Source organism: Gopherus flavomarginatus, chromosome 12, assembly GCF_025201925.1.
Source record: "Gopherus flavomarginatus isolate rGopFla2 chromosome 12, rGopFla2.mat.asm, whole genome shotgun sequence".
NCBI classification, from domain to species: domain Eukaryota; kingdom Metazoa; phylum Chordata; order Testudines; family Testudinidae; genus Gopherus; species Gopherus flavomarginatus.
Genome location: NC_066628.1, coordinates 43,488,231 through 43,511,021, shown reverse-complemented (window position 1 = coordinate 43,511,021; position 22,791 = coordinate 43,488,231). Strand labels below are relative to the sequence as shown.

At 44.8% G+C, this 22,791-nt stretch overlaps 1 protein-coding gene across 4 annotated transcripts; it reads left to right on the top strand.

Moving 5' to 3' along the window:
- Positions 1-938: 938 nt before the first annotated feature.
- Positions 939-20,294, top strand: COPRS (coordinator of PRMT5 and differentiation stimulator). Of its 4 annotated transcripts, XR_007768993.1 has the most exons (5): positions 945-1,026; positions 3,484-3,571; positions 4,348-4,617; positions 5,715-6,096; positions 19,358-20,294. XR_007768993.1 is itself a non-coding variant. In XM_050920737.1 (4 exons), exons 2-4 carry the CDS (start codon positions 3,563-3,565, stop codon positions 5,882-5,884), a joined length of 483 nt encoding a protein of 160 aa, XP_050776694.1. In that variant the 5' UTR covers positions 939-1,026; positions 3,484-3,562; the 3' UTR covers positions 5,885-6,358. The 4 variants fall into 4 exon arrangements, 3 of the variants coding, with proteins under 3 accessions (XP_050776694.1, XP_050776695.1, XP_050776693.1); XM_050920737.1 differs by lacking the exon at positions 19,358-20,294 and having other exon boundaries at positions 939-1,026; positions 3,484-3,605; positions 5,715-6,358; XM_050920738.1 differs by lacking the exon at positions 5,715-6,096.
- Positions 20,295-22,791: the final 2,497 nt, after the last annotated feature.

The following is a 22,791-nucleotide window of genomic DNA, read 5'->3' as shown; positions in this document are numbered from 1 at the left end:
GGAGAAAAAGTTACAGTAACCGGATCAGACTGAGTGAGTTCTTGCGAAAACTGTCCTTCCTACGTCACACCAACCCATGGTAAGGGCATCTGCCCTATGCATACCTTTCCCCTGGCCATGCAGCTAGCAGCCACAGCTCAGGAAGCCATGACTATGATGTAGTGAAGTGGACCCTACAGTGCTGAAAAGGAAAACTCCCTAAATAAACTTCGAACTCTCCTGTTGATTAAAAATAAAATCTTTCATTTTCTCATGGGAAAACCATTACCCCGTCTCCTAATCCCGTGGTTGCTGTTGTCAGTATAAGCAAACTAACATTTTCTTTAATGGGAAGATTCAGCTTTTGAAGTCTTGTGTTCTTAACATCAGAGTGGCACTGAGACCAGCCTGCCACATTATAATCCAGGGCTCCCGTCTTTCGCCATTGAAACACTATTTCCGGGTGGAAGATTATTAGCATAGAGACAATCCACTATTTGCTCAAGGCTGACCTGGTGCTGAGGGCTGCAGGGGGCAGAAAGGACAGAGGCCACGCCTGCCGTGCAGAAGGTAGGAATGAAAAAACAGCTTCTTTTATGATAGAGATGGCGGGGGGGTCTTAAGAAACAGGGTTAGCTGCTAAGGTGGAAAGGAAAAATAAAGACCTGCATGTGAGGGTACCTACAGACTTACTGCTAACAGCCAGGGGCTGTCAATATCCCCATGCAGTGGGGCGGGGCGGGGAGGCGCTTCCACACCCCCGTGGTTGGAGGGCTGGGGGTGTGCGCTGTAGTGCCCCCCCCCCCGCCCCGCGGGAGCAGCTGGGGCCGGGGCTCACCGGGCCGCTCCCACCCACATGCTTCCCTCCACCTCCGCCGCTGCTGGTTGGCTCCCGGTGCTGCCGTCTGGCCGGCCGCGTGGCGAGTCCCGTGCGGCGCGGGGCGCAGCGGGTACCCGGCCCGGGGCCTCCGTGGAGGGGCGGGGATGGAAGAGCCGGGGGCGCGGCAGAGGGAAGAGGATCCGTTGGAGCCGCTCCTAGGCCCGCAGGTGAGAAGCAGCGAGGGGGCTGAGAGGGGTGTGTGCAGGAGAGGGTCTGGGGAGGGGACAGTGGGTGTGTGTGCAGAGGGGGAGGGGGCTTTGAGGGGTGTGTGCAGGGGGGGAGGGAGGGTCTGGGGAGGGGGCTGTGAGGGGTGTGTGCAGGGTCTGGGGAGGGGGCTGTGAGGGGTGTGTGCAGGGGGAGGAGCACAGGGAAGGGGCTGTGGGGGTGCATGCAGGGGGGAGAGGAGGGTCTGTGGAGGGGGTCTGTGCAGGGGGAGAGGAGCGTGGGGAGGGGGCTGTGTGCAGGGGGGAGAGTTGGGTCTGTGGAAGGGGTATGTGCAGGGAGAGGGGAGTGTATGTGGAGGGGGCTGTGAGATGTGTGTGGAGAGGGAAGGCCCGGGTCTGTGGAAGGGGTATGTGCAGGGAGCTGTGAGATGTATGTGGAGGGGGAAGGCCCGAGTCTGTGGAAGGGGTATGTGCAGGGAGAGGGGAGTGTATGTGGAGGGGCCTGTGAGAGGTGTGCAGAGGGGGTGTATAGGAAGGCAGTAGATGCCTGGCGATGACTGTAGGAGATTTATGGAGAGTCTGGTTTGTGTGTGAGATGGGAGTACTGTATTTCAGCATGTGGGGATTGAATTGGGGTTATGGACAGAACTGCAGGGAGTGGGTGGGTGTTTTCTTTAAATATTGTGGTCTCATTTCCTTTCCTTTTCTTAATTCCTATTTATTTCCCCAGATCCCATGGTAAAGGGAGGGTAAAGTGCATCTCTCTCTCTTCCCCACTGGCCTAGCTGGCTATTCCTTGAGGGTAAAGAATGGTGTCCCTAGCCTCTCTTCATCAGAGGATGGAAATGGATGGCAGGAGAGAGATCACTTGATCATTGCCTGTTAGCTTCACTCCCTCTGGGGCATCTGGCATTGGCCACTGTCAGTAGACAGATACTGGGCTAGATGGACCTTTGGTCTGACCCGGTACGGCTGTTCTTATGTTCTTGAGTAAAGGTGGGGGTGGATTCTAGTTGAAACCTAATGTTTTAGACCCTTCAGGCTGATTTTCTTACTGGGTTTTATGTTTGGGAGAAATAGAAAGTTAACAAATAAAGTTGTGAAAGGGGCTAAATGATGTTTGGGCTGATGCAAAACTCCTGGGAGTTGTTCAGATCTCCATCAATGTGCAGAATATTATTGGGCTTTTTTTGGTAATTTTAACTCTTTAGGTTCACAAGCATGTCATGAGGTTGGAGCTTGACTATACGTATACTTGTGTGTGTCTGTGTGTAACTGACACTACATTTTCCCTTGGACAGAATGGAAATAGGGGCTGTTTTCCATGTTTGTTACTGGAAACAAGATTGTGATTTTCTAGCAGAGGGAAGAAATATAGTGCCTTCTAATTTTTCCCACATATAAAATTTCAACCAGGGGCCATTGTCACAATATGGAGGGTGGCTTTTAGCATTGCAGTAGCTGCTTTCTGATGTAGAATGGGGGAGATATTACTATTACTAGTTAAAACTTGCATACTGAGTAACCTGTAAGTTACTATTAATAGGCCATTGACTTCAGTGGAGCACCACAAAGGTGCAGGGATCAGCCTGCACAGGGTAACTTGTGGGATAGAAGCTATATAAACACACAGAATGTAGCCCCCTACAGTTTATCTTCTCCCTTCATCTATCACTAACTTTGGGCCAGCCCCACATCCTTCCCCTTTGATTCAAGTCCTGTTGCTCACAACTGGCCTTAAGCCCAATGTATGTAGTCAGTTGCTCACAGTTTCATGCAGTTCTGGAAACTCACAAACTGGCATGATCTCTTTCACTGTCCTTCCCTGGACTACTGGACTGGTGAAGAGGTGCTGTTGCTCTGCCATATTCCCATTGTCGCCACTTTGGTATTGTTACCAGTGTGGGAGACAGTTCTCCAGCAGAACTTTACTTGTCTCCATTGTACTAGTGAAACCAGAGCGAAATCTTGCTGTCTTATACTTCCCAGCTTTGGGGCCTGTGAAAAAGGGTAGCTCTGTTCTTGGAGAAACATAGTTTCTCTCTTTCTGTCCTTTACCTTTCCCCAAGTCTTCTGGCTGTTAGAATGGGATCAGATGCTCTTTCTTTCCCCCAGCATCTGGGCTCCTGCAGAAGGGTTAGGTTTCCATTCCATTAACTCTCCCTCTTCCGAGTGCCTGCCTTTGCTCATAGGTTTTCCAGACAGTTGCAGTTCTAAAATTGATTTGTGTCAATTTCACCGCTTCCCGCAGGATTGTGAACAGCAGTGGTGAAACTGGCCTCAGGCGGCTGTTTCCTTGATGCTGGAACTGTCTGCGGGCGTATTTAAAATGAAATCTTAACTTGGGCAGAAGTAGATCACTTGGGTCCCCTGATTCACTATGGAACAGGAGTCTCACTGTATAGGAGTCGAAGGAGCAAAGCTACTGAACCCTATAAAACCGTATCTCTGCTCTTTTAGATAACGGTGGCTGCAGGTGACTGCACATGTCATGAGGAAGAAGAGCTTGCGAAGGGAGGGAAAATTGTGAATTGGAGGCATGGAAAAGGTATGCAGAGAAAAAGGCATTAAATCAGAACAAGGTGAGAAAGAATGTTATTAATGCTGTCTGCTAGAAGAGGCCAAACAAAGCTGTGTAGTGATGATGAGTGGGAAACTTCTCTTGAGTGAACTCTGCTAAATTATTGTTGCCCATTTTCTGTGCATCCCTAGATAAAGGAGCACTTGATCAATATTGCAAAACAAATTCTTGTTGCTTTGGAGGCTCCAGCTGGAGTTATTCAACAAACCTCCTCTTGAAGGATGTCAAGAGGAAGTGGTGGTGATGAAACAGGACAGTAAGTTCTAGACATCAGCCTGAGGTGCAAAGTTCAGACCCAGACTTTGGGTTCAGACCATTATAGAGAGAAACCACCAACGGTGAAGTTCAGTTTGGGGGAGTTTGGAGCTAGTGATGGGATTCAGGCTATCTGTAATGTATTCCAAATATAGGAAATATCTGAAACCCAGAGTAATATTAGTGTGGCATTAAATATACACACATGAAATTGGACTTATTATAATTAGATAGAATTGATGCCTCTTCTTGTGTTACAGAATTTTATTCCTTCTGCAACCTCAGCGCAGCATAATGGGCTGGGGGTAGATTTCTGTCTGTAGCTGTAACTTGCAGAAGGCTTTGATTACTTACTTTCATTGCTTGTTCAAAACAGGTCTGTGTTCACAAAGTGTCTTCATGTTGAACTATTGCATGGTATTAAAGCATTTTCACCACCCCAGTTTATGTCCTAAACATCTCTGTTGGCAATTTCTGTCATATTACAGGCCGTTTGGCAAGGAACGTTTCTGATGGCGAGTCTCACCAGAGTAGATTTTCTGGTTGCCCTTGCTATGAAAGTGACACTACTCATTCAGATTCCTCGGGGACTCCTATTAAATATGTTGGTGACTTTGATGACTTCCAGAGTGACCTTGAGAACTGGGAGTTGGATGATGAAGCCTGTGCTGTATCTTTCCCTGAGCTGAAAATTGATTCTCAGTATGAGGAAGAGGACTGGGATAAAGAATTGGAGGATGCTGCATGTAATCCTTATGGTAGGTGCAGATTTGCTTTATGCTTTCATCAAGCCTACGACTCTAAGTGGATGGAGAGAGTATTTTGCTTGGGAGCCCACTTAAATAGTTCCACATTCTCCTTTTTTTGAGCATTTGGTAGTGACACCCTTTGACTGCTTTCTGTCTACCTTGTGTGTTTGTGATGCACAATTGTACCTAAGTCTTAAATACAGTAGTTTAAAAGAAACATTGCTGTGTTCAAATGGGACAGCCTTGGATCTTTCTTGGCCAATGGGGTTCTTATGGGATGCTGCTGCCAGGGAAAAATGTGCACATTTATGTCTGGGGTTTGGCCTTTTATAAGTCTTGTATATTGCTCTCGAGCAAGAGAGATGGGCTCATCCTGACCTCCAGTGGTGGGGAGTACCGTAGCTGAGAGCCTCTGCCTAAAGGACCCTTCTCCTTCCCTCCTGAGAGATTCACCCTGAGCTTTTCAGTCATGTCCCTGTAGAGCATTGCAGTTGTATAAAGAGACAAAGTCTCTGACCTGAACGTGTTAATTTACAAGTCGATTCTGCAAACACACATGAGTAACTTTACTCTGACAAGCAGTCCCACTGACTTCAACTTGTTTGTGTTTGCAGGCTGTGTCCCTGAAAGCTCCATAGATTAGGGGTTTCTCATTTGTGTTTCTGAGCATCCTGAACTTCCATTGTGGTCATTGGGCGATCAGAGCATTTAGTGCCTTGCCCGACTGGATACTTCAGTTGAGCAAACGGATGATGTGTTTAATGAATAACCCATTGAGAGTTTGTAGATTAGCAGTAGGACTAGCTCATTCTATCTCCTTGTCATTCGCTTTCTCTCTTGGACTCTGAGCCGGGAGGTATGGGTTCTGTTCCTAGCTCTGTCACAGGCTGTCTGTGAGATCTTTAGGAAGGTAATTTACTGAAGCTTCTCTATCTGCACCACCTGTTGTACAGAGGTTTTGTAGGTTTCATGCACTAATGCTGGTCAGCCAAACTGATATTCCAGCACCGATGCAAATAACTTGCTACGACAAACCCTCTGTAGTGATAGTGAAATGCTCTAATGCAGTCTAATAACACTCTCCTATTTTTTAAAATCCTCTTTAGACGCGGAAGATATCAACTGTGGTAGTCTTCAGGAAAATTGTCTACTGGCATCATGTGCATGGCAAGAAGAATCATTGTATAACCCCAGGTGTCACCATGCAGCTCTACTCTCTCTGAGTTCGCCAAATAGAATGCCTGAGGTTGGCCAGTTTGATGATGCAGATGACTGAGGTTTGCCCCTGTTCAGGGCCATGCTTGGCAAATTGGACTTTGCTCCATTGCAGGGATGCAATGCATTGTGGGGTGCCTTCACCTAGCCTATTGGGTTCCAAACAGGACTTTTCTGAAAACTTTCTTTGAGAATATTAATGAGCTGCAAATACACTGATCGTGATTGATTGGAAGGAAGCAGAGAGGATCTCAGACTGGACACTAACCCTAGGTATCTGTGCAGTTTTGTAGCATGTTTTATTTTTACGTTAAAAGGAAAAAAAGCTGTCTGGGAAGTATGATTTTTAAACTTTGGCTCGATAGCTGGGATTAGCCAGTTCTAATATGGATCTCATCTGTGTAATTTTAGTTTTTCTTCTCTTTTATTTGGCATTAATCATTGAGTTGAGCTGGGGTTAACTGTTCCTGTCCTTGTTACGTGTTCTACATCATAAGTAGCATGACCAAGTTGTGTTTGAATTTCAGGTCCTCTGACGGGGTGAGGGGAATGTACTGTTTGACAGTATCAGTTATGAGAAATACAGAGTGCTTCGTTGCTTACACAGGTTATTTTTTGTCTATCATTACAAACATGGGGCACTATAGAATCAAATATCAACAAGAGTCCTCGTGCATGATTTACTCATGTTGCTGTGCACTTACGCAAACAATTTCATACTAGTCAATGGGACTACCCACGTGAACAAGGATTGCATAGTTGGGGCCTTAGTGAAAGTAGCTTTTAATGTCCCAGGGCGACTGGCCCCTTTAAAAGGGAATGGAGTCCAGCACAACTGTGATTGATTATCTGCTGCCCAATTGCAGGGTCTTCCAAGGGAGGATCTCCATGTGCTCTGCAGATCGTGAGTTTAAGCTTCACCACACTGCTGTGGAGCAGGAAGTTGTTTTACAAATGAGGAAACAAAGGGGCAGAATGGTTAAGTGATGTGAACCTAGACAAGTCAGTGGCAGAGCTGGGACTAGAACCAGATCTCTGACCTCCTGGTCTTTGCTTTGGAGTTAATGCAAATGACTACAAGTGAGGAATAAGTAAACAGAACAGATAAACTTCCAGGACCATCGTTACTTGGTTTAATTCAACTATCCTTAATCACCCTCTTTAAATGGGAAGCCTAGGATTTTGAAAAGCGCTCAGTGCTGGCAAAACTGCTTCTGTTGAAGTCTGGTAAAACTCCCGTTGACTTTCAGTGGGAGCAGAGTTAGTCCAGGCAGTGCTGAGTGCTACCCGGAGAAACTTGCAAATACACAGATCTTGTAACAGATTAATAGCTAAGAAATGTTTCAAAGTTATCCGTAAGGCATCAGCGGCTCTTTACAAAATACATTAAACCAGCCATTGGTTAGGCTGCAATTTTAAAGCTAATATGTTGTAGGAACTCTGCATTGACCCTGAAAGTGCAGTGCCTATATCAACACCCTAAGGATGACTTTTATGTTGTTTTGCCCTTAGGTTGTTTCACGATTCATTGTTCTAGACTGAAACAAAGTAACGAACAGCTGCAGAAAAGCTTATTCAGTTGGGTGGTGAGGGGTATAGGTAGTATGATAATTGATTTGTCTTTCTACTGGGATCAGTAGTGCTGCTAAGAATCTACCGGGGAATTGTTCTATCTTCTAAACTGGCACAAGGTGAGCAATTCCAGGATAAATCCTAGCACCTACCCCACAGCCTGCATACATGGGGAATAGAAACCTACTGACGGACCTGCAGCAAGCTAGCAACCCCTAAGCCATTCCCATCCTGCCCCCTCCATGGAAGGGTTAATTATTTCTCCCACACTTAGTCCATAACATCTGTGGTGCCATAGTGCAGCCTGTGGGGCTCCTCTCATCCTGCTCCTCCTCTGCAGAGCAGGAAAGCGCTAGTTGCACTCCCTAGAGTGTGGGCGATAGAGTGTAAAGCTGTGTTTTGGTGGAGAATGACGGTTCAGCAATGGTTAGGGGCCACAGCCACCTCTGAGCTAGAATGAGAGTTGTGGGTGCTCAGTGCTTTTACAGGATCAGGCTTACACAATGTGTTAAACCTGGAGGACAGAGAAACCAAGACTAAATGTCAAGCTAGAGAAAGCATGACTACTCTTAAGTGGCTCACAGTCCACGTTAAAAAGGCCACTTTGCATTCTCAGATCGGTGCTGCAACAATACTAGCATGCTGTAGGGTTAAAATGTCCTCAGACACAATTTTTTTGTTCCCTTTGTGGGCCATTTTTCACTTAAATTCTTGCTGTGGCCGGCAGTACACAGTGCTGCCCTGCAGAGGGCAGCAAAAGGTCCACTCAGTGAATGTTTTTATTGGCAATAGACTTATGCAGCAAGTTTCAGATCAACAGCTGGATGGATTTCCAACATCCTGATATTTGGAGATGTTTGGATCTGGGTTCAGTCCAGCTCTACTGTTCAGCCTTCTGCCACTGTGAGTTTGATTTATAGCAGGGGGAGGGATAGCTCAATGGTTTGAGCATTGGCCTGCTAAACCCAGGGTTGTTGTGAGTTCAATCCATGAGGGGACCACTTAGGGAGCTGGGGCAAAAATTGGTCCTGCTAGTGAAGGCAGGGGGCTGGACTCAATGACCTTTCAAGGTTCCTTCCAGTTCTAGGAGATTGGTATGTCTCCAATTATTACCTATTTTCTTTAGTTTCCTATTTTTAAAATTTTCTCCCAAATTACTCAGGACATTAGCGAGACAGGCAGGGGCGGCTCTAGACATTTCACCGCCCCAAGCACGGCTTCATGCCGCGGGGGGCGCTCTGCTGCTCGCCGGTCCTGCGGCTCCGGTGGACCTCCTGCAGACCGGCAGAGCGCCCCCCGCAGTATGCCGCCCCACGCACACGCTTGGTGTGCTGGGGCCTGGAGCTACCCCTGGAGACAGGGTCGGTGAAGTAATGTCTTTAATTGGACCAATTTCTGTTTGTGGGAGAGACAAGCTTTTGAGCCACAGAGCTTTTCTTCAGGGCTGGGAAAGGTACTCTGATGCAGCTACAACTGCACTGCATACTTACAGGACAGAAATTTCTACCACTTTTTAAAACATGAGAAGAGACACAGGTATTGTATGATTTTTAGCTTATTGTGTTATTACTGCCCTTGTGGGAAAAGTCCCAAAGGTTTAATAAAGATGAAACCAACAAAGTTCTATAGAAATGAAATAGATTTCTTTAGAAATTATGTCAAAAAACCTATAGTACTGAATCTTGTTGCAGGATTCTGTAGGTTGGTATTGAAATTCTATAGACAATTAATCCCTTTTTCTCTACAAGCATTAGCCCATGTGCTTCAGAAATGGTAGGACACATCTCAAATCTAATTTGAATTTAAATCTGGAGTTTGTCAATACATGCATATTCATCTGGAATAAGATATGATGTGAATTTAAAGCGAATTAACTATTCCTGATTATTTCTGTGTGTGGATGCTCTTATTCCAGAATAAAAGCATCCACACATGAATTTAATCAGAAATAGCTATTCTGGAATAACTCTCCTTGTAAACAGGAGTCTTTATACTGCTATGCTTTTAATTGGAATCAGGAGTATCTTTCTTGACTGACATTTTATTTGAGGGAAAACTTGGCTTGAAATGGTGAGTGCATGGCTTGTTAAGTTGACTGTCCACACTTTAAGTGACTGGAAGTTAGGCTTTTTGATACGTTTCTGTTTCCTAATAGTTTAAAATTATCTTAAACCATGAGCTTTGTACTGCAGAGATGTATTGCTTGCTTTTGGGGTATGTTGGCAAAAGTAATTTTGTTCATCTTGACCCCTGTTCTTTAGAGAGGGGCCTAATGTGTAAAACTTCTGATCTGAATACCCCCAGACTTCGGTGGGCTTTGAAGTCCAAATGCAGATTTCTCAAAAGGCTCCCATTTTAATGGGCTTAAGTCCAAATCTCCTAGCTCCTCACATCCCTGGACTGTAGAGTCTTCAAAGTCCCAACATGAATCTTGCATTTGAGCCCCTCTCTCCTATTGACACGAACACGTCATCATAAGTGATATTTTCATTAAGAGAAATTCTTAATGAAAATATCACCATCTGGTAGCACATGAGCCAACAACTCAAGCAGAAAAATGCCTGCCAGGGTCACCCTTTACATCTGTACGGAGTCCCATTCAAGCCAATGGGCATAAGGGTCGTCGTGGTAGATCTTTTTGCAGAATCAGGGCCATCAATATTTCCCCTAGACAAGAAGCACATTGATACTATGCAAGCCAAGTTTGAAAGCTTTCTAGGTTAAACTCCCTTATGTGACTTCGCTAGATCCCTCTGAACTAGTCACTGGGAACACATCATCCAAAGGACAGGAAGTTCTGTGCTGCAATTTAACACATCTTGTGACTTTACATGGGTTGATATTGAAGCCTAACAGACAGAATACTGGACTGGGAGTTAGGTAACCTGGGTTCAATTCCTGGCTTTGCCACTGCTTTGCTGTGTGACCTTGGGCAAGTCATCTCCCTATTCCTCAGTTTCCCCATCTGTACAACGGGGATATTATATTAATCTCTTTTTATAAAGTGCTGTGAGATCTATGGCTAAAAAGTGCTGTATAAGAACTAGATGATATATTTAGAAGGGGTATTAATTTTTCTTGGAACGCATCAACAAAGAAAATAAAACTTGTCTTCTGTCACTTCCTTTGAATCCTCCGGGGGAATGATTTGTAGGGACAAGTAATTAAGGAAAGTATGTGGACTATGTACCACATCTAAGGTATGGAGGAAGTTTTGATAGGGATTCCTTGCTGTTACGTGACACACAATCCAGATAACTTACTTTCACTATGTTTTTTAAGAGTTGTGCTTCATAATTGAAATAGAGTGTTGCCTGGCAGTCCATTATATGGTCATACCATTGAAACTGTGCCTGGGATCTCAATCTGAGAAAATGCCTCCTCTATCAACAGAACCATGTCAATAATTTTGCAGGCTGGTGGGGAAATGCTGATGGCAGCAACCCATCTTGGCCATCTGCTGCTTCCAAGAACTCCATTTTAAATCCTGGGGTCACAAGTCACTCTCTGAAGCTGATGGCTAAGTTCTTGTAGCCCATGGACAGGGAAAGGAAACTTGCAATTCTCAACCCTCTGGGGGGGTCTTCATTACAAACATATGCCCCTGAGTGGGTAACGTTTTACGGGATAACATTGATGTGGAGCAGGTTGTACAAGGAATTACCAGTTGCTCATAGCACAGGTTCTTAGGATGGGAGGGGAAAGTATGTGACCTACCAAGAAAAGCTACAAAGTGTACTCTGCGGTGCACAGCTTTGCGAATTAACTTTGACAGTGAACAGAGCTTCCCTTGAACATCCTGGGACAGTGCCTCAACTGGTGTCAGTTGTTCCAGCAGCTGACTTACGTTTATATCAGCTGAGGATCTGCACTCCTACACCCACTTAATAATGCTTCTGGCAACTCTGTAGAGCCAGGGCTTTACTTTTCTCTGCGACTTGTCTTATTCCTCCTACTCCATTACTGGCATGGATTTCAGTTTTTAGATATAATGGGCCATAGTCATGTCTGGTGTAACACCGCTGACCTGAATGAAGCAAAACCAGGCTTGCTTTACTCTTGTTCCTTTTATGTTGTTTTTTCTCCAGGCTGAGAATAATTAATTTCAGAATATTCAACCAGTTTCACCCCAGGAGAATTTTTCACCCTGCAGCCAACAAACTCTTTGTCCTCTTTTGTACATGTGGGAGCTTTTAAATGGAGCCTTCAAGCTCCACCTGTGGATTGGTACTTAAATTGGTATTTAAGAATGTACCATGAAAGGGGTTTTTACGTGCATGGATCCTGGAACAATTTCTATAGTGGGGGTGCTGAGAACCATTGAACCGAACTGTAAACTCTGTATATAATGGAAACCACTTCAAGCCAAAGGGTGCGGCTGCACCCCTAGTTTCAGCACCTGTGTTTATGTGCCTACATTCTGATTAGGCTTTAGGTTTCAATGTTTAAAATTGGGCACCTGATTTTCATAGGGGACTAAATACAAGCAGTTCCAGCTCTCTTCATTTGGAGCTGTGGATGCTCAGCATCTCTGAAAATCAGGCTATACATCTCATCATGTGTCTTCATTGCACAGTCTGAGATGCAGAGGCCTCAAACAGCGGTTTTTGTACTCTAAGATTGAGCATACAGCACAACTCAGAAGTACTTGGAGGGCCACCTTCATAATTTTAATTAGTATAGATACAGTGGATTATTCTTCTGATACTGTAAACCAATCCTGATTGCACTCCATGTACCATTAGTAGGGCATATACTTCTAATCTGAGAGCCACTGCCCTAGAACTTTCAAATCTTCAGGAAGGAGGAACTATGTTTTTCCAGATGCTTGTTCTGTTTTTCCAGTTACTACATCACAAGGCAAAGATTTATTCTGGCTCCTTTTGGAGCACAGTTGCAGTAAATAGTCATCTCTTCATGTGTGATCTCTTTGTCCATTTCACTTTTTCCGAATATCTTTTTATTGGGTGCTGGGTGAATGCAGAATTCTAGATAGCCAGCTGAGGTCACATCGTGTTGTATAACCTTTTATAAATTGCTTATCTGTTGCGAATCTTGGTCTCTACAATGTACCTCACTGCTCATCAAGGAGATAAGCAAGCTTATGGATAAAACTATAGGGGTAGAGAGGCACATTGAGGGCAAGGCAGCTGTGTGAGCAGTGCCAGCTCTCTAACCATTGGCTCCTGGGGGAGGTAAGTGAAATATAAACAATAATCTGTAAACAGGATTAAATCAGAGCTTCACTTCCCAGCTGAGATGGTTGGTTCACTTGCAATTATTTTCTCTTATGTAACAGCAGTATGAGATAAAGGGGACTGAATTTCCATTGGCCAGTTCTTGCTAGTGCCGCAGGCACTTGTGTGGTTGGGATTCTGAATACATAATATGTCTCAAAAGCTGCCAACTAATTGCATATTGGTACAGAATGTTTTAGAGGGATTGGTAATAGGAGGCTGAGCCTTTCATCACTAGATCACTCCTTAATTTCTACTGTGGGTAGTAGTGACTGAACCATAGAATATCAGGGTTGGAAGGGACCTCAGGAAGTCATCTAGTCTAACCCCCTTGCTCAAAGCAGGACCAAATCCCCAGACAGATTTTTACCCCAGTTCCCTAAGTGGCCCCCTCAAGGATTGAACTCACAACCCCAGGTTTAGCAGGCTGATGCTCAATCAACTGAGCTATCCCTCCAACCCATTTCAGTGGACTGTGATAAGAGCTGGTGGATTGTGGTGAGAGCTCAATGTAGTTCAGATTGGACTTCTGTCCCAGCTGGTAGCCATTTTAGGAGTCTCCGAGAGAGGCCAGGGATTGAACTGCAGATGGTAACAACATGGCCTAAAACATGGTCCTTTTCTGGCAAAGTTGAAGCACATTGAAGGCCTAATTCAGACTTGCGCTGACTTTTTATGGGCTTTTGACCATGGCTGAAGAGAACAATATGGGAAAACTCCTCTGCTATTGCTTCTGCTGTACCACCTCTGTAGCACATTGAGGGCTGTCAGCACAGTATTGTTCGTGAGCACAAAATAACACTTTTCGAGGAGGTTGGTGGGAACCTTAGGGAAAAAGATCAGAGCTTTGTCCTGTTCAGCTGTGAGTTTTTTTCCTCCTGAACAAAAAATATTTTGATGCTTGTTGTGTTCCTCTTCCTGCTCACGTTACTGTGTTTTATCTGATATTCCTGGGGCCTGAATGGTAATTTTGATCCTCTGTTTTTTCCCCACTTGGGGAAAAGGGAACGGAAGGGAGAAATGTAAATGAGCACATCTGTTGTTTTAAACGTTTAAATGTCTAAATGTCATAGATTTTAAAGGGCAGGAGAGACCACACAATGATCAGCTAATCTTGCCTCCTGCATAACACAGGCCAGGGAACTTCCTCCAGTATTTCCTGCAGTGGGGGGACTTTTTCTTTACCTCCTAGTTTAAAATTTTGAAAGCTCTTATTTTATAACCAAATCGAGGCTATACATAAGCAGTTTATAATCAGCTTGCAGAAAATGAAATGTCGTTAGGAGCGGTGCAAAGGAGATCTTTTTTAAAGCAATGTCTTACTTAGTGCCCTGATCCTGCAGTCAGTCTGGTCAGGCCGACCCTTGTGCCCATGTGGAGTTTTATTGGATGTCCATGTGGGAGGACACTGTGCTGACCCTGATCCTATCTCAGGCCTAAGGAAGTCTAATGTACTTATTAGGACTCTTTTCATATGACAGGAAACCTGATGTTATGGGATCTTACCACAAGGTGGCAGCCTTTAGCAGTGTCCTGAGAGTCAAGTTAGCAGGAAATGGAGATAAATAATCCTTGTCAATAAGCATTGTGCTTGTTATACAGTGCCCCTGAAGAACTGGCCAGTAAATAAGGGAAGAAAATGCTGTCTCGCTCTTAGAAGAAAAAGGCCCGAGGAAAACTGATGAGTTTTTTTTCCCAGGGTGTGGATAATTCTGTGTATCACAACCTGAAGCTGCCTCTCCCATCTTGGGTTGTACAGGTGCTAATTCCCCCAAAATGCTCAAATCTAGAGCCCGTAAATATCCACAGTGCTAATCCACAAGCCACTGATGTTTTCTCAACTATGTTCTTTGTCAGATTCACTATCATACCAAGTATCAGAGGGGTAGCTGTGTTAGTCTGGATCTGTAAAAGCAGCAAAGAATCCTGTGGCACCTTATAGACTAACAAGACGTTTTGGAGCATGAGCTTTCGTGGGTGAATACCCACTTCGTCAGATGCATGTAGTGGAAATTTCCAGGGGCAGGTATATATATGCAGGCAAGCTAGAGATAATGCGGTAGTTCAGTCAGGGAGGATGAGGCCCTGTTCTAGCAGTTGAGGTGTGAAAATCAAGGGAGGAGAAACTGTTTCTGTAATTGGCAAGCCATTCACAGTCTTTGTTTAATCCTGAGCTGATGGTGTCAAATTTGCAGATGAACTGAAGCTCAGCAGTTTCTCTTTGAAGTCTGGTCCTGAAGTTTTTTTGCTGCAGGATGGCCACCTTAAGGTCTGCTATAGTGTGGCCAGGGAGGCTGAAGTGTTCTACAGGTTTTTGTATATTGCCATTCCTAATATCTGATTTGTGTCCGTTTATCGTTTTCTGTAGCGACTGTCCAGTTTGGCCAATGTACATAGCAGAGGGGCATTGCTGGCATATGATGGCGTATATTACATTGGTGGACGTGCAAGTGAATGAACCGGTGATGGTGTGGCTGATCTGGTTAGGTCCTGTGATGGTGTCATAGCAGTCTCCTTTGCTTTTGTTTTAATGCATTTCTGTGCTTTTGATTTAATGCCTCTCCCCGTGCTTGGAAAAGCCTGTTACTATCCTTGTACCAAGAGACCTTCAAAACTATCCTTAACGCTCTCCTTTTGCCTAACTGTCCAGTGCTCACCTGCTCTCTGATGCATTTTGCACCTGCGTTTCTGAATCACTTATATTGAACCTGTCTAAATTAGGGCCTGATCCTGTTCTTACTTGCCAGTATAGTCCTATTGCATTCAATGGGGTTGGTACTATAAGTAAAGACTGCAAGATTATATTGTAAACTACTTGGGGCAGGGACTTTCACTGCCTGTTGAATATAGGCCTAGGCCGCAACATTTGGATTTGTTCTTTGAACCTTAGTCTGGGAGATTGTTTAGGAGGTTTGATTTGACCTGTTAGAGATGGATGAGCCGTACAGTTCAGATCTGGGTTGGGGTTCAGATTGCAGCACCCCTACAAGTGCAATGATCCTCAGGTCTGGGACATTAGTTTGGGGGACAGTCCTTGTGGCCTTTAAGTGCATCATACCCCTATAGAAATAAATAATACAGCGTGTTTCTGGTTCTGTTGTACCTTTTGAGCATTCTGGCTGCAATGATGATGATTTTAATTCCATATAGGGGTAAATTCTCAGCAGAGTTAATGGGGTGTGTCCAGCACGTTTCCCATCAGCTTTACTCCTGAGGGCATTCTATGCCAAAAAATAAAAAATTCTCCACCAAAAAAAAAAAAAAATTCTACGCACAATATTTTAAAATTCTGCAAACTTTGTCAAATTAATGAGGAGGCTCCAAGCATGGCAGTGTGGAGCACAGGCCACGGGCTGCACAGAGGTGGGAGACCAATATGCAGCTCTTCCTGGGAAGCTGACTCAGCGGTGAGGCTGCACCCAATCCTGACACAGCGCAAGGACCCAGTCTGCCCAGAAACACCCCAGGACCCTGCCCCTCCATGCCAGGAGTACCAGTGTGGGCAGGCAGGATCCAAGTGTAGAGGGGTTTAAGATGGCGGGGTTCAGGTGTGGGTTGAAAGGGTTCTGTGTAGGGCAATCTGGATGCAGGCGGTTCAGTGGGGGATCCGGGTATGGGTGGGAACTGGATGCACGGGGCTTGTTGGAGGGTTCTGAGTGCAAGGTTAATGGGACTCTGCAGGGGGGTCCAGGTGAAGATGGTAGGAGCTCAGTGTATGGGGGGGTGATAGAGCTTTGCAGGAGGGTCTGGGTGTGGGGTGCTCAATGGGGGTCCAGATGCTGGGGGAGTGGGGCTCAGTGAGGTGGGGATTTGGGTGCAGATGGCTCATCGGGATGGTCCAGGTGCAGGGGGAGTGGGGCTCAGCAAGGGGGGTTCTAAGTGTGGGCGGTGAGGCTCAGAAGGAGGGTCTAGGTATGAGGAGGAGGTCTGGATGCACAAGTGTTAGGCAGATGACGGAGCAGCTCCTTGTACAGGGATCCCTTCCCCTGCAGCTGAGGAGCGATGGGTGAAGGAAGTGGGGGTGGGGGCAGACTTTGCATAGCTTTCTGCAGCTGGGGTAGAAATCTGGGGATGGGTCTGACCCAGCCCTGGATGCTGTGCAGGGGAAGAGGAAGTCCAGTCCTCCCCAGCCCAGCCGGAACCAGCAGCTGAGCCTGATGCAGGGTAGGAGCCACCAGCCGGGTCTTCCCCAGTCCCACCTCCTGCCCCACAGTGATTTACCTCTCTGGAGGTTGCCCTGGGCACCCGAAACATTGCTGGGGAGGGTTGCATGACTGCTCTTGTGGCTTACCTCTGCTTCCCCTGAGAAAGTCTACGCATGCTCAGTGTCGCAGAATTCCTCCAGGAGTAAAACATCAACAGGATTTATTTTGTGTGTGTTTTACTGCAAAGATGCCCATATAAAATAAGCGCCTGCTGCTGGCAGTTGGAAGTGTAGGGTTTTTAGGTTCATTGACAATGTAAAGTTCCCCCCTGCCCACCTCAAAAATATAACCCTGATTAAAGGCTACACCAGATTTCATATACGTGTCTCATCTTTGTCAACATCAGTCTAGATTATTGTAATGCACACCTAATTGGGCTCCCTTTGAAACTAAGCCAGAGCTGTAACATGGGCAGAATTCAGTGGCCCAGTTGATCTTTGCTCTAGGGCCATGGGAATTGGTAACGCCCAACATTTGTGATCTGCCTAAGAGCCAAAGGATTCAATCTGAGGCCTTGCTGATGTCTAGATAATGAAGTGTCCATAATGTAGGCTTCAGGTATTTGCGTTTCCACCTCTTTCTCTCTGTCTTTCCAAGACTGATGAGTTCGGCTCGGTTGCTTTTGCTCAGCTGTGCTGACTTTTCTCTTCAGACCACTGCTGCTGATCTGCGTTCCATCAGAATTTGGTCCATAGCTCTCTTCAAGGCTTGGCATTAGGCTTTCAACTCCTATTTGATTATTTTGTCCTCTGTATTTCATTAGATCTCCCCTTTTGTGGTTGTGTTTTCCTTTGCTCTTTTTCTTTTGCCAGTGGCTGCTTCTGTCTGGGACCTTTGGGCTCAAGTTTATTTTAGTTTTTGGCTTTAACACATGGCAGTAAGTAATCAAATTAAAGGAATTAAATGCTTGCAATATTATGACGGCAGCCATGTTGGCCAGCATACCACTGATTGAACCAGGAACCTCCAGAGCTAAATGCATGAGTTGACACAGCTTGAACTAAAGAGCCAGCTGGAACTGTAACAGATTCCTGTCCTCTAAGAACATAAGACCGGCCATACTGGGTCAGACCAAAGGTCCATCCAGCCCAGTATCCTGTCTACCGACAGTGGCCAATACCAGGTGTCCCAGAGGGAGTGAACCTAACAGGTAATGATCAAGTGATCTCTCTCCTGCCATCCCTCTCCACCCTCTGACAAACAGAGGCTAGGAACACCATTCCTTACCCTTCCTGGCTAATAGCCATTAATGGACTTAACCTCCATGAATTTATCCAGTTCTCTTTTAAACCCTGTTTTAGGCCTAGCCTTCACAACCTCCTCAGGCAAGGAGTTCCACAAGTTGAATGCGCGCTGTGTAGAAGAACTTTTTGTTTTAAACCTGCTGGCCATTAATTTCATTTGGTGGCCTCTAGTTACTATATTATGGGAACAAGTAAATAACTTTCCTTATTCACTTTCTCCACACCACTCACGATTTTATATACCTCTATCATATCCCCCCTTAGTCTCCATTTTTCCAAGCTGAAAAGTCCTAGCCCCTTTAATCTCTCCTCATATGGGACCCGTTCCAACCCCCTAAACATTTTAGTTTCCCTTCTCTGAACCTTTTCTAGTGCCAGTATATCTTTTTTTGAAATGAGACCACCACATCTGTATGCAGTATTCAAGATGTGGGTGTACCATGGCAATAAGATATTCTCCGTCTTATTCGCTCTCTCTTTTTTTTTAATGATTCCTAACATCCTGTTTGCTTTTTTTGACTGCTGCTACACACTGCGTGGACGTCTTCAGAGAACTATTCATGATGACTCCAAGATCTCTTTCCTGATTAGTTGTAGCTAAATTAGCCACCATCATATTGTATGTATAGTTGGGGTTATTTTTTCCAATGTGCATTACTTTACATTTATCCACATTAAATTTCATTTGCCATTTTGTTGCCCAATCACTTAGTTTTGTGAGATCTTTTTGAAGTTCTTCACAGTCTGATTTGGTCTTAACTGTCTTGAACAGTTTAGTATCATCTGCAAACTTTGTCACCTCACTGTTTACCCCTTTCTCCAGATCGTTTATGAATAAGTTGAATGGGACTGGTCCTAGGACTGACCCTTGGGGAACACCACAAGTAACCCCTCTCCATTCTGAAAATTTACCATTTATTCCTACCTTTTGTTCCCTGTCTTTCAACCAGTTCTCAATCCATGAAAGGATCTTGCCTTTTATCCCATGACAACTTAATTTACGTAAGAGCCTTTGGTGAGGAACCTTGTCAAAGGCTTTCTGGAAATCTAAGTACGATATGTCCACTGGATCCCCCTTGTCCACATGTTTGTTGACCCCTTCAAAGAACTCTAATAGATTGGTAAGATGTGGTTTCCCTTTACAGAAACCATGTTGACTATTGCTCAACAATTTATGTTCCTCTGTGTGTCTGACAAGCTCAGAGAGGACATGCAACACACACTCACCAGTGGGTTACAATATCATATGTTAACTTCTCTCGTCCTCTGCGTTCAGCTTTATATCTCCCATGAGAAGAAGGTTGGTGGTTCTGGATGTGAAACAGCCATGTGGACAGCCTAGAGGCCTTGTAATGCTGCTCTGGTATATGTGAGAACACCGGCTCAGTGGAATACAATAGGGACCATCACCTGAAGAAGAACCAAGCGTGATTCCTGCTCTGGTTTCCTGCTTCTTAAACCAGAAGAGACTGCAAGGACTTTGTGTTGCTCTGCAGCACCCCTTCTGGCTGAATGGGGAGCTGCGTGGATGATCTCTGAAGGGAGGCCCCATCCAGTTTTCTCTGTCTGGAAGGCTGATGGAGGCAACACAACTCTGTGGGGCTGTTGAAGTGGGAAACTATGCGAGGGCTTCTCAGAGGATCTCCTTAGAGTTATGCTACAAGTGCAGTGTATTTATGTGCTAGTTTATCTCCTATCTGATTCATCCAAGTCTCGTAATTAATCAAAGAGATCTTGCTTTACAGCTTGAAATTGGACTATTCAACAGTAACTTTTTGTGCTGCACCTGTTTGCAGGGTGTTACCTTAGACACTATGTTGATGAGAGACAGTTTTATTTTTAGCCCATTTTCCCATGCTCAGCCTATGGAGTGTGCTCCCCTGTTCCATTTCACTGTCCAGCACTATTTTAAAGATGTCTCTACCATCTGTTTTTCCCCGCATGTCTTATCAAGTATCCTCAGTGTTCTAATATTAACAGGGAGGCCTCTTCATTCTTGGTTATTCCATATTTCTACTATTGGGCTCTTGGCACCTGTTCCTGGCTGCTGCAATCTAGGAACAGCTACTTGATGCTCAGTTGGCCAGATCTTTCTCTAAATATAAAGCATGGATGCACTAGTGAGATTCAAATTTAGCTCTCATTTTTTCCTGCCTGTATTGGATCTCTTACATTTGGGACAGGAACACAGGATCCAGATACCTCACCACAGAAACCATCCTATCTTCATTCTACTTGGTAGTACTGAAGCTGCTGCTTGTCTTTCTGGTCCTTGCTGTTGTCTTGGTAAAGTTCTGGGTAAATCCTTAGTGCCCTTTATTTTTTAACACTTTGGGGACAATGTAATTAGCACCACTGCTTTTATTAAAATTCTTGCCAAAGCCGTTTTAATCCTTGTGTTCAGGGACACTCATTTTGCAGTGTTCAACCCCATTATTTTTTCTCTGTTACAGTGTCTGATTTCACAGGAGAGCTATCCCTTTCTTGTTAATATCTTCTGACAGAAAGTGGAGGGCTGTAGGGCTGTTAAATGGCATCTTCATTTGAATTTTTTTTCTGTTAAGCAACATTGCATACTAATTACCTTGTCCTTCAGGCTCCGTTTTATTAAGAATGGAGAGATACATTTTGTTTTAATTTTTGTTGTATTATCTTAAATATTCAGGATAACTCACATGCACAAGTTTTATGAGATTTGTAGTATTCTGACATATAAGAATCTATTAAAAGAGCCTATTTAAAAAATCTTAGGCAAAATAGCCTGTACGCTCCAGATTTAGCTAACCTGCTCTAAAAGATGGGCTACTCTTTTTTTCTTGACAGCTCCCCAGTATAGTAATGTACAAGTGCACTCAGTAAGCTTAGATACTAGCATTTGTTGCCAGAGAGAATTCCAAGAGTTCAGAGGCTGTTGTTGGCTTTGACTGTTCATAAATGTTCCAGCACAGCCTAAATAATAGGGACTCTGGAGACCTTGGTTGGATTCTCAGCTTAGAGACATTTCCTGAGTGACTTTGGGCAAGTCATGTAATCTATCTCATGCCTCCATTTCCCCTCTGTAAAATGAGGTAATACTACACTATCTCTTGGCTGTTGCGAGGATAAAATTTATTCATGATTGTGAGATGTTCAGATATTATTGTGGGGAGGGCCATCTAAGTAGTTAGCTAGCCAGTTTGTATTGTTGGGATATCTCCTGAGTCCTGAATGTTAAGCAGGAACAATCAACATTGGAAGATGATCACAGCTTTGAGAAGCTGGAGGAAGTTATCATCAAAGAAATATGATTTTTCAAAGTGAACACCTAATTAGTTTCACTGAAGGGGTAATCAGCAGGGATTGAGACTGCATTAGAAACCTGCAGTAAAATTAATGAACAAAATCAAACCGAGTTTTGAAAAAATTTGGTTTGTAACAGATGAGATGAAGAATGAGGTCTTGAACCTGCCCCTCATGGGGTCTGGGTTTAGTGGGACTGCTCCCTGTGAATAAGATTTGCATGTGTGTGGGTTTGCAGGGTGGGGAACTAGGATGGAATACAGCAGTCCTGAGCTAAAGCTCCCCGCTATGTCTGAGGCCTTCCAGATAGCCAGTTTTACCCCTGCCCTGATTCCTGCAGAGTGTAGAGCAGCCTGGGGATGGCTGTAAACTGTGCCAGCAGGTATCAGTTCTAAAGGAGCTGTCCACTAGCTGAGCACAGTCAGAGCATAGTGCACTCTGACTGCAGCCTCTCCTCTTCCACTTTGCTGGGGCCAGAATGTGGAGATGACCTGGGCATCCCCAGCTCCTGTTCTGTACCAGTGTTTCAAAAGGAGCAGAGAGCCTGGTCTATTATTGCAAGCCCAGCTATATTCAAAGTTTGGCTGTCACTTGAGAAGGTTGCTGTGGTCTAGTGTTTAAAGCAAAGCATTGGAAGTCAGGACTCCTGGTTCTCTGCCACTTGCGTGGCCTTGGGTAGATTGCATAAACTCTCCACCTCAGTTTAAAGATCTCTGAAACATTGAGAGTAATAAGTAAAGTACCTCACAGAGATATGTGGCTTAATTAAAATCTGTAAAGAACTTTGAAAGCCTTGGCTGGAAGGTACTATAGAGGTGCATGTACTTTTGTTCGTAAATCTGACCATCACTGGCTCACTTTGAAAATCTATGGGTTTAAGAATCCTCCAGACATCAAAGAGTCTGTGTCAAAATGGACAGAGTCTGAGACCATATGCTAGGTTGCTGGGAGCATTACATTTATGGCCAGTGGGTGCTAGTGCTTCACCAACTCGCTAGACTCACTGCAGAAATTCCTCCAGATGAATCATGGCAAATTTGACCTCTTCCCATCAACTCCAAAACTCTGCAGAAGGCACTTAACTCCTAGCTTCACACAGCTTTTGTTTTTCTCTTGGCAATAGGCAAGGAGGTCTGAAGACAGAGCTATCCAGAACAATGTGGATCATGCGGTGTGGCTGGTATTCAATGACATTTGGGGCAAATGACTCCTATAAAAGCTTGGTTCTACTCCCATTGAAATCAACTGGAATTTTCCCATTACTATGGTGGTGGCAGGATTAGTTCCCTAAGAGGCTTTAGTTTCTTGTTGCCCTTAAATGAATCTCCCATGTACTGTATGCCAGGATTTTGCAAATAAAGATGAAGAATCACTTTGAAGCCAGACGATACCCAAGAGTCACAGGCTGTAGCTGGCTATATATATATATAT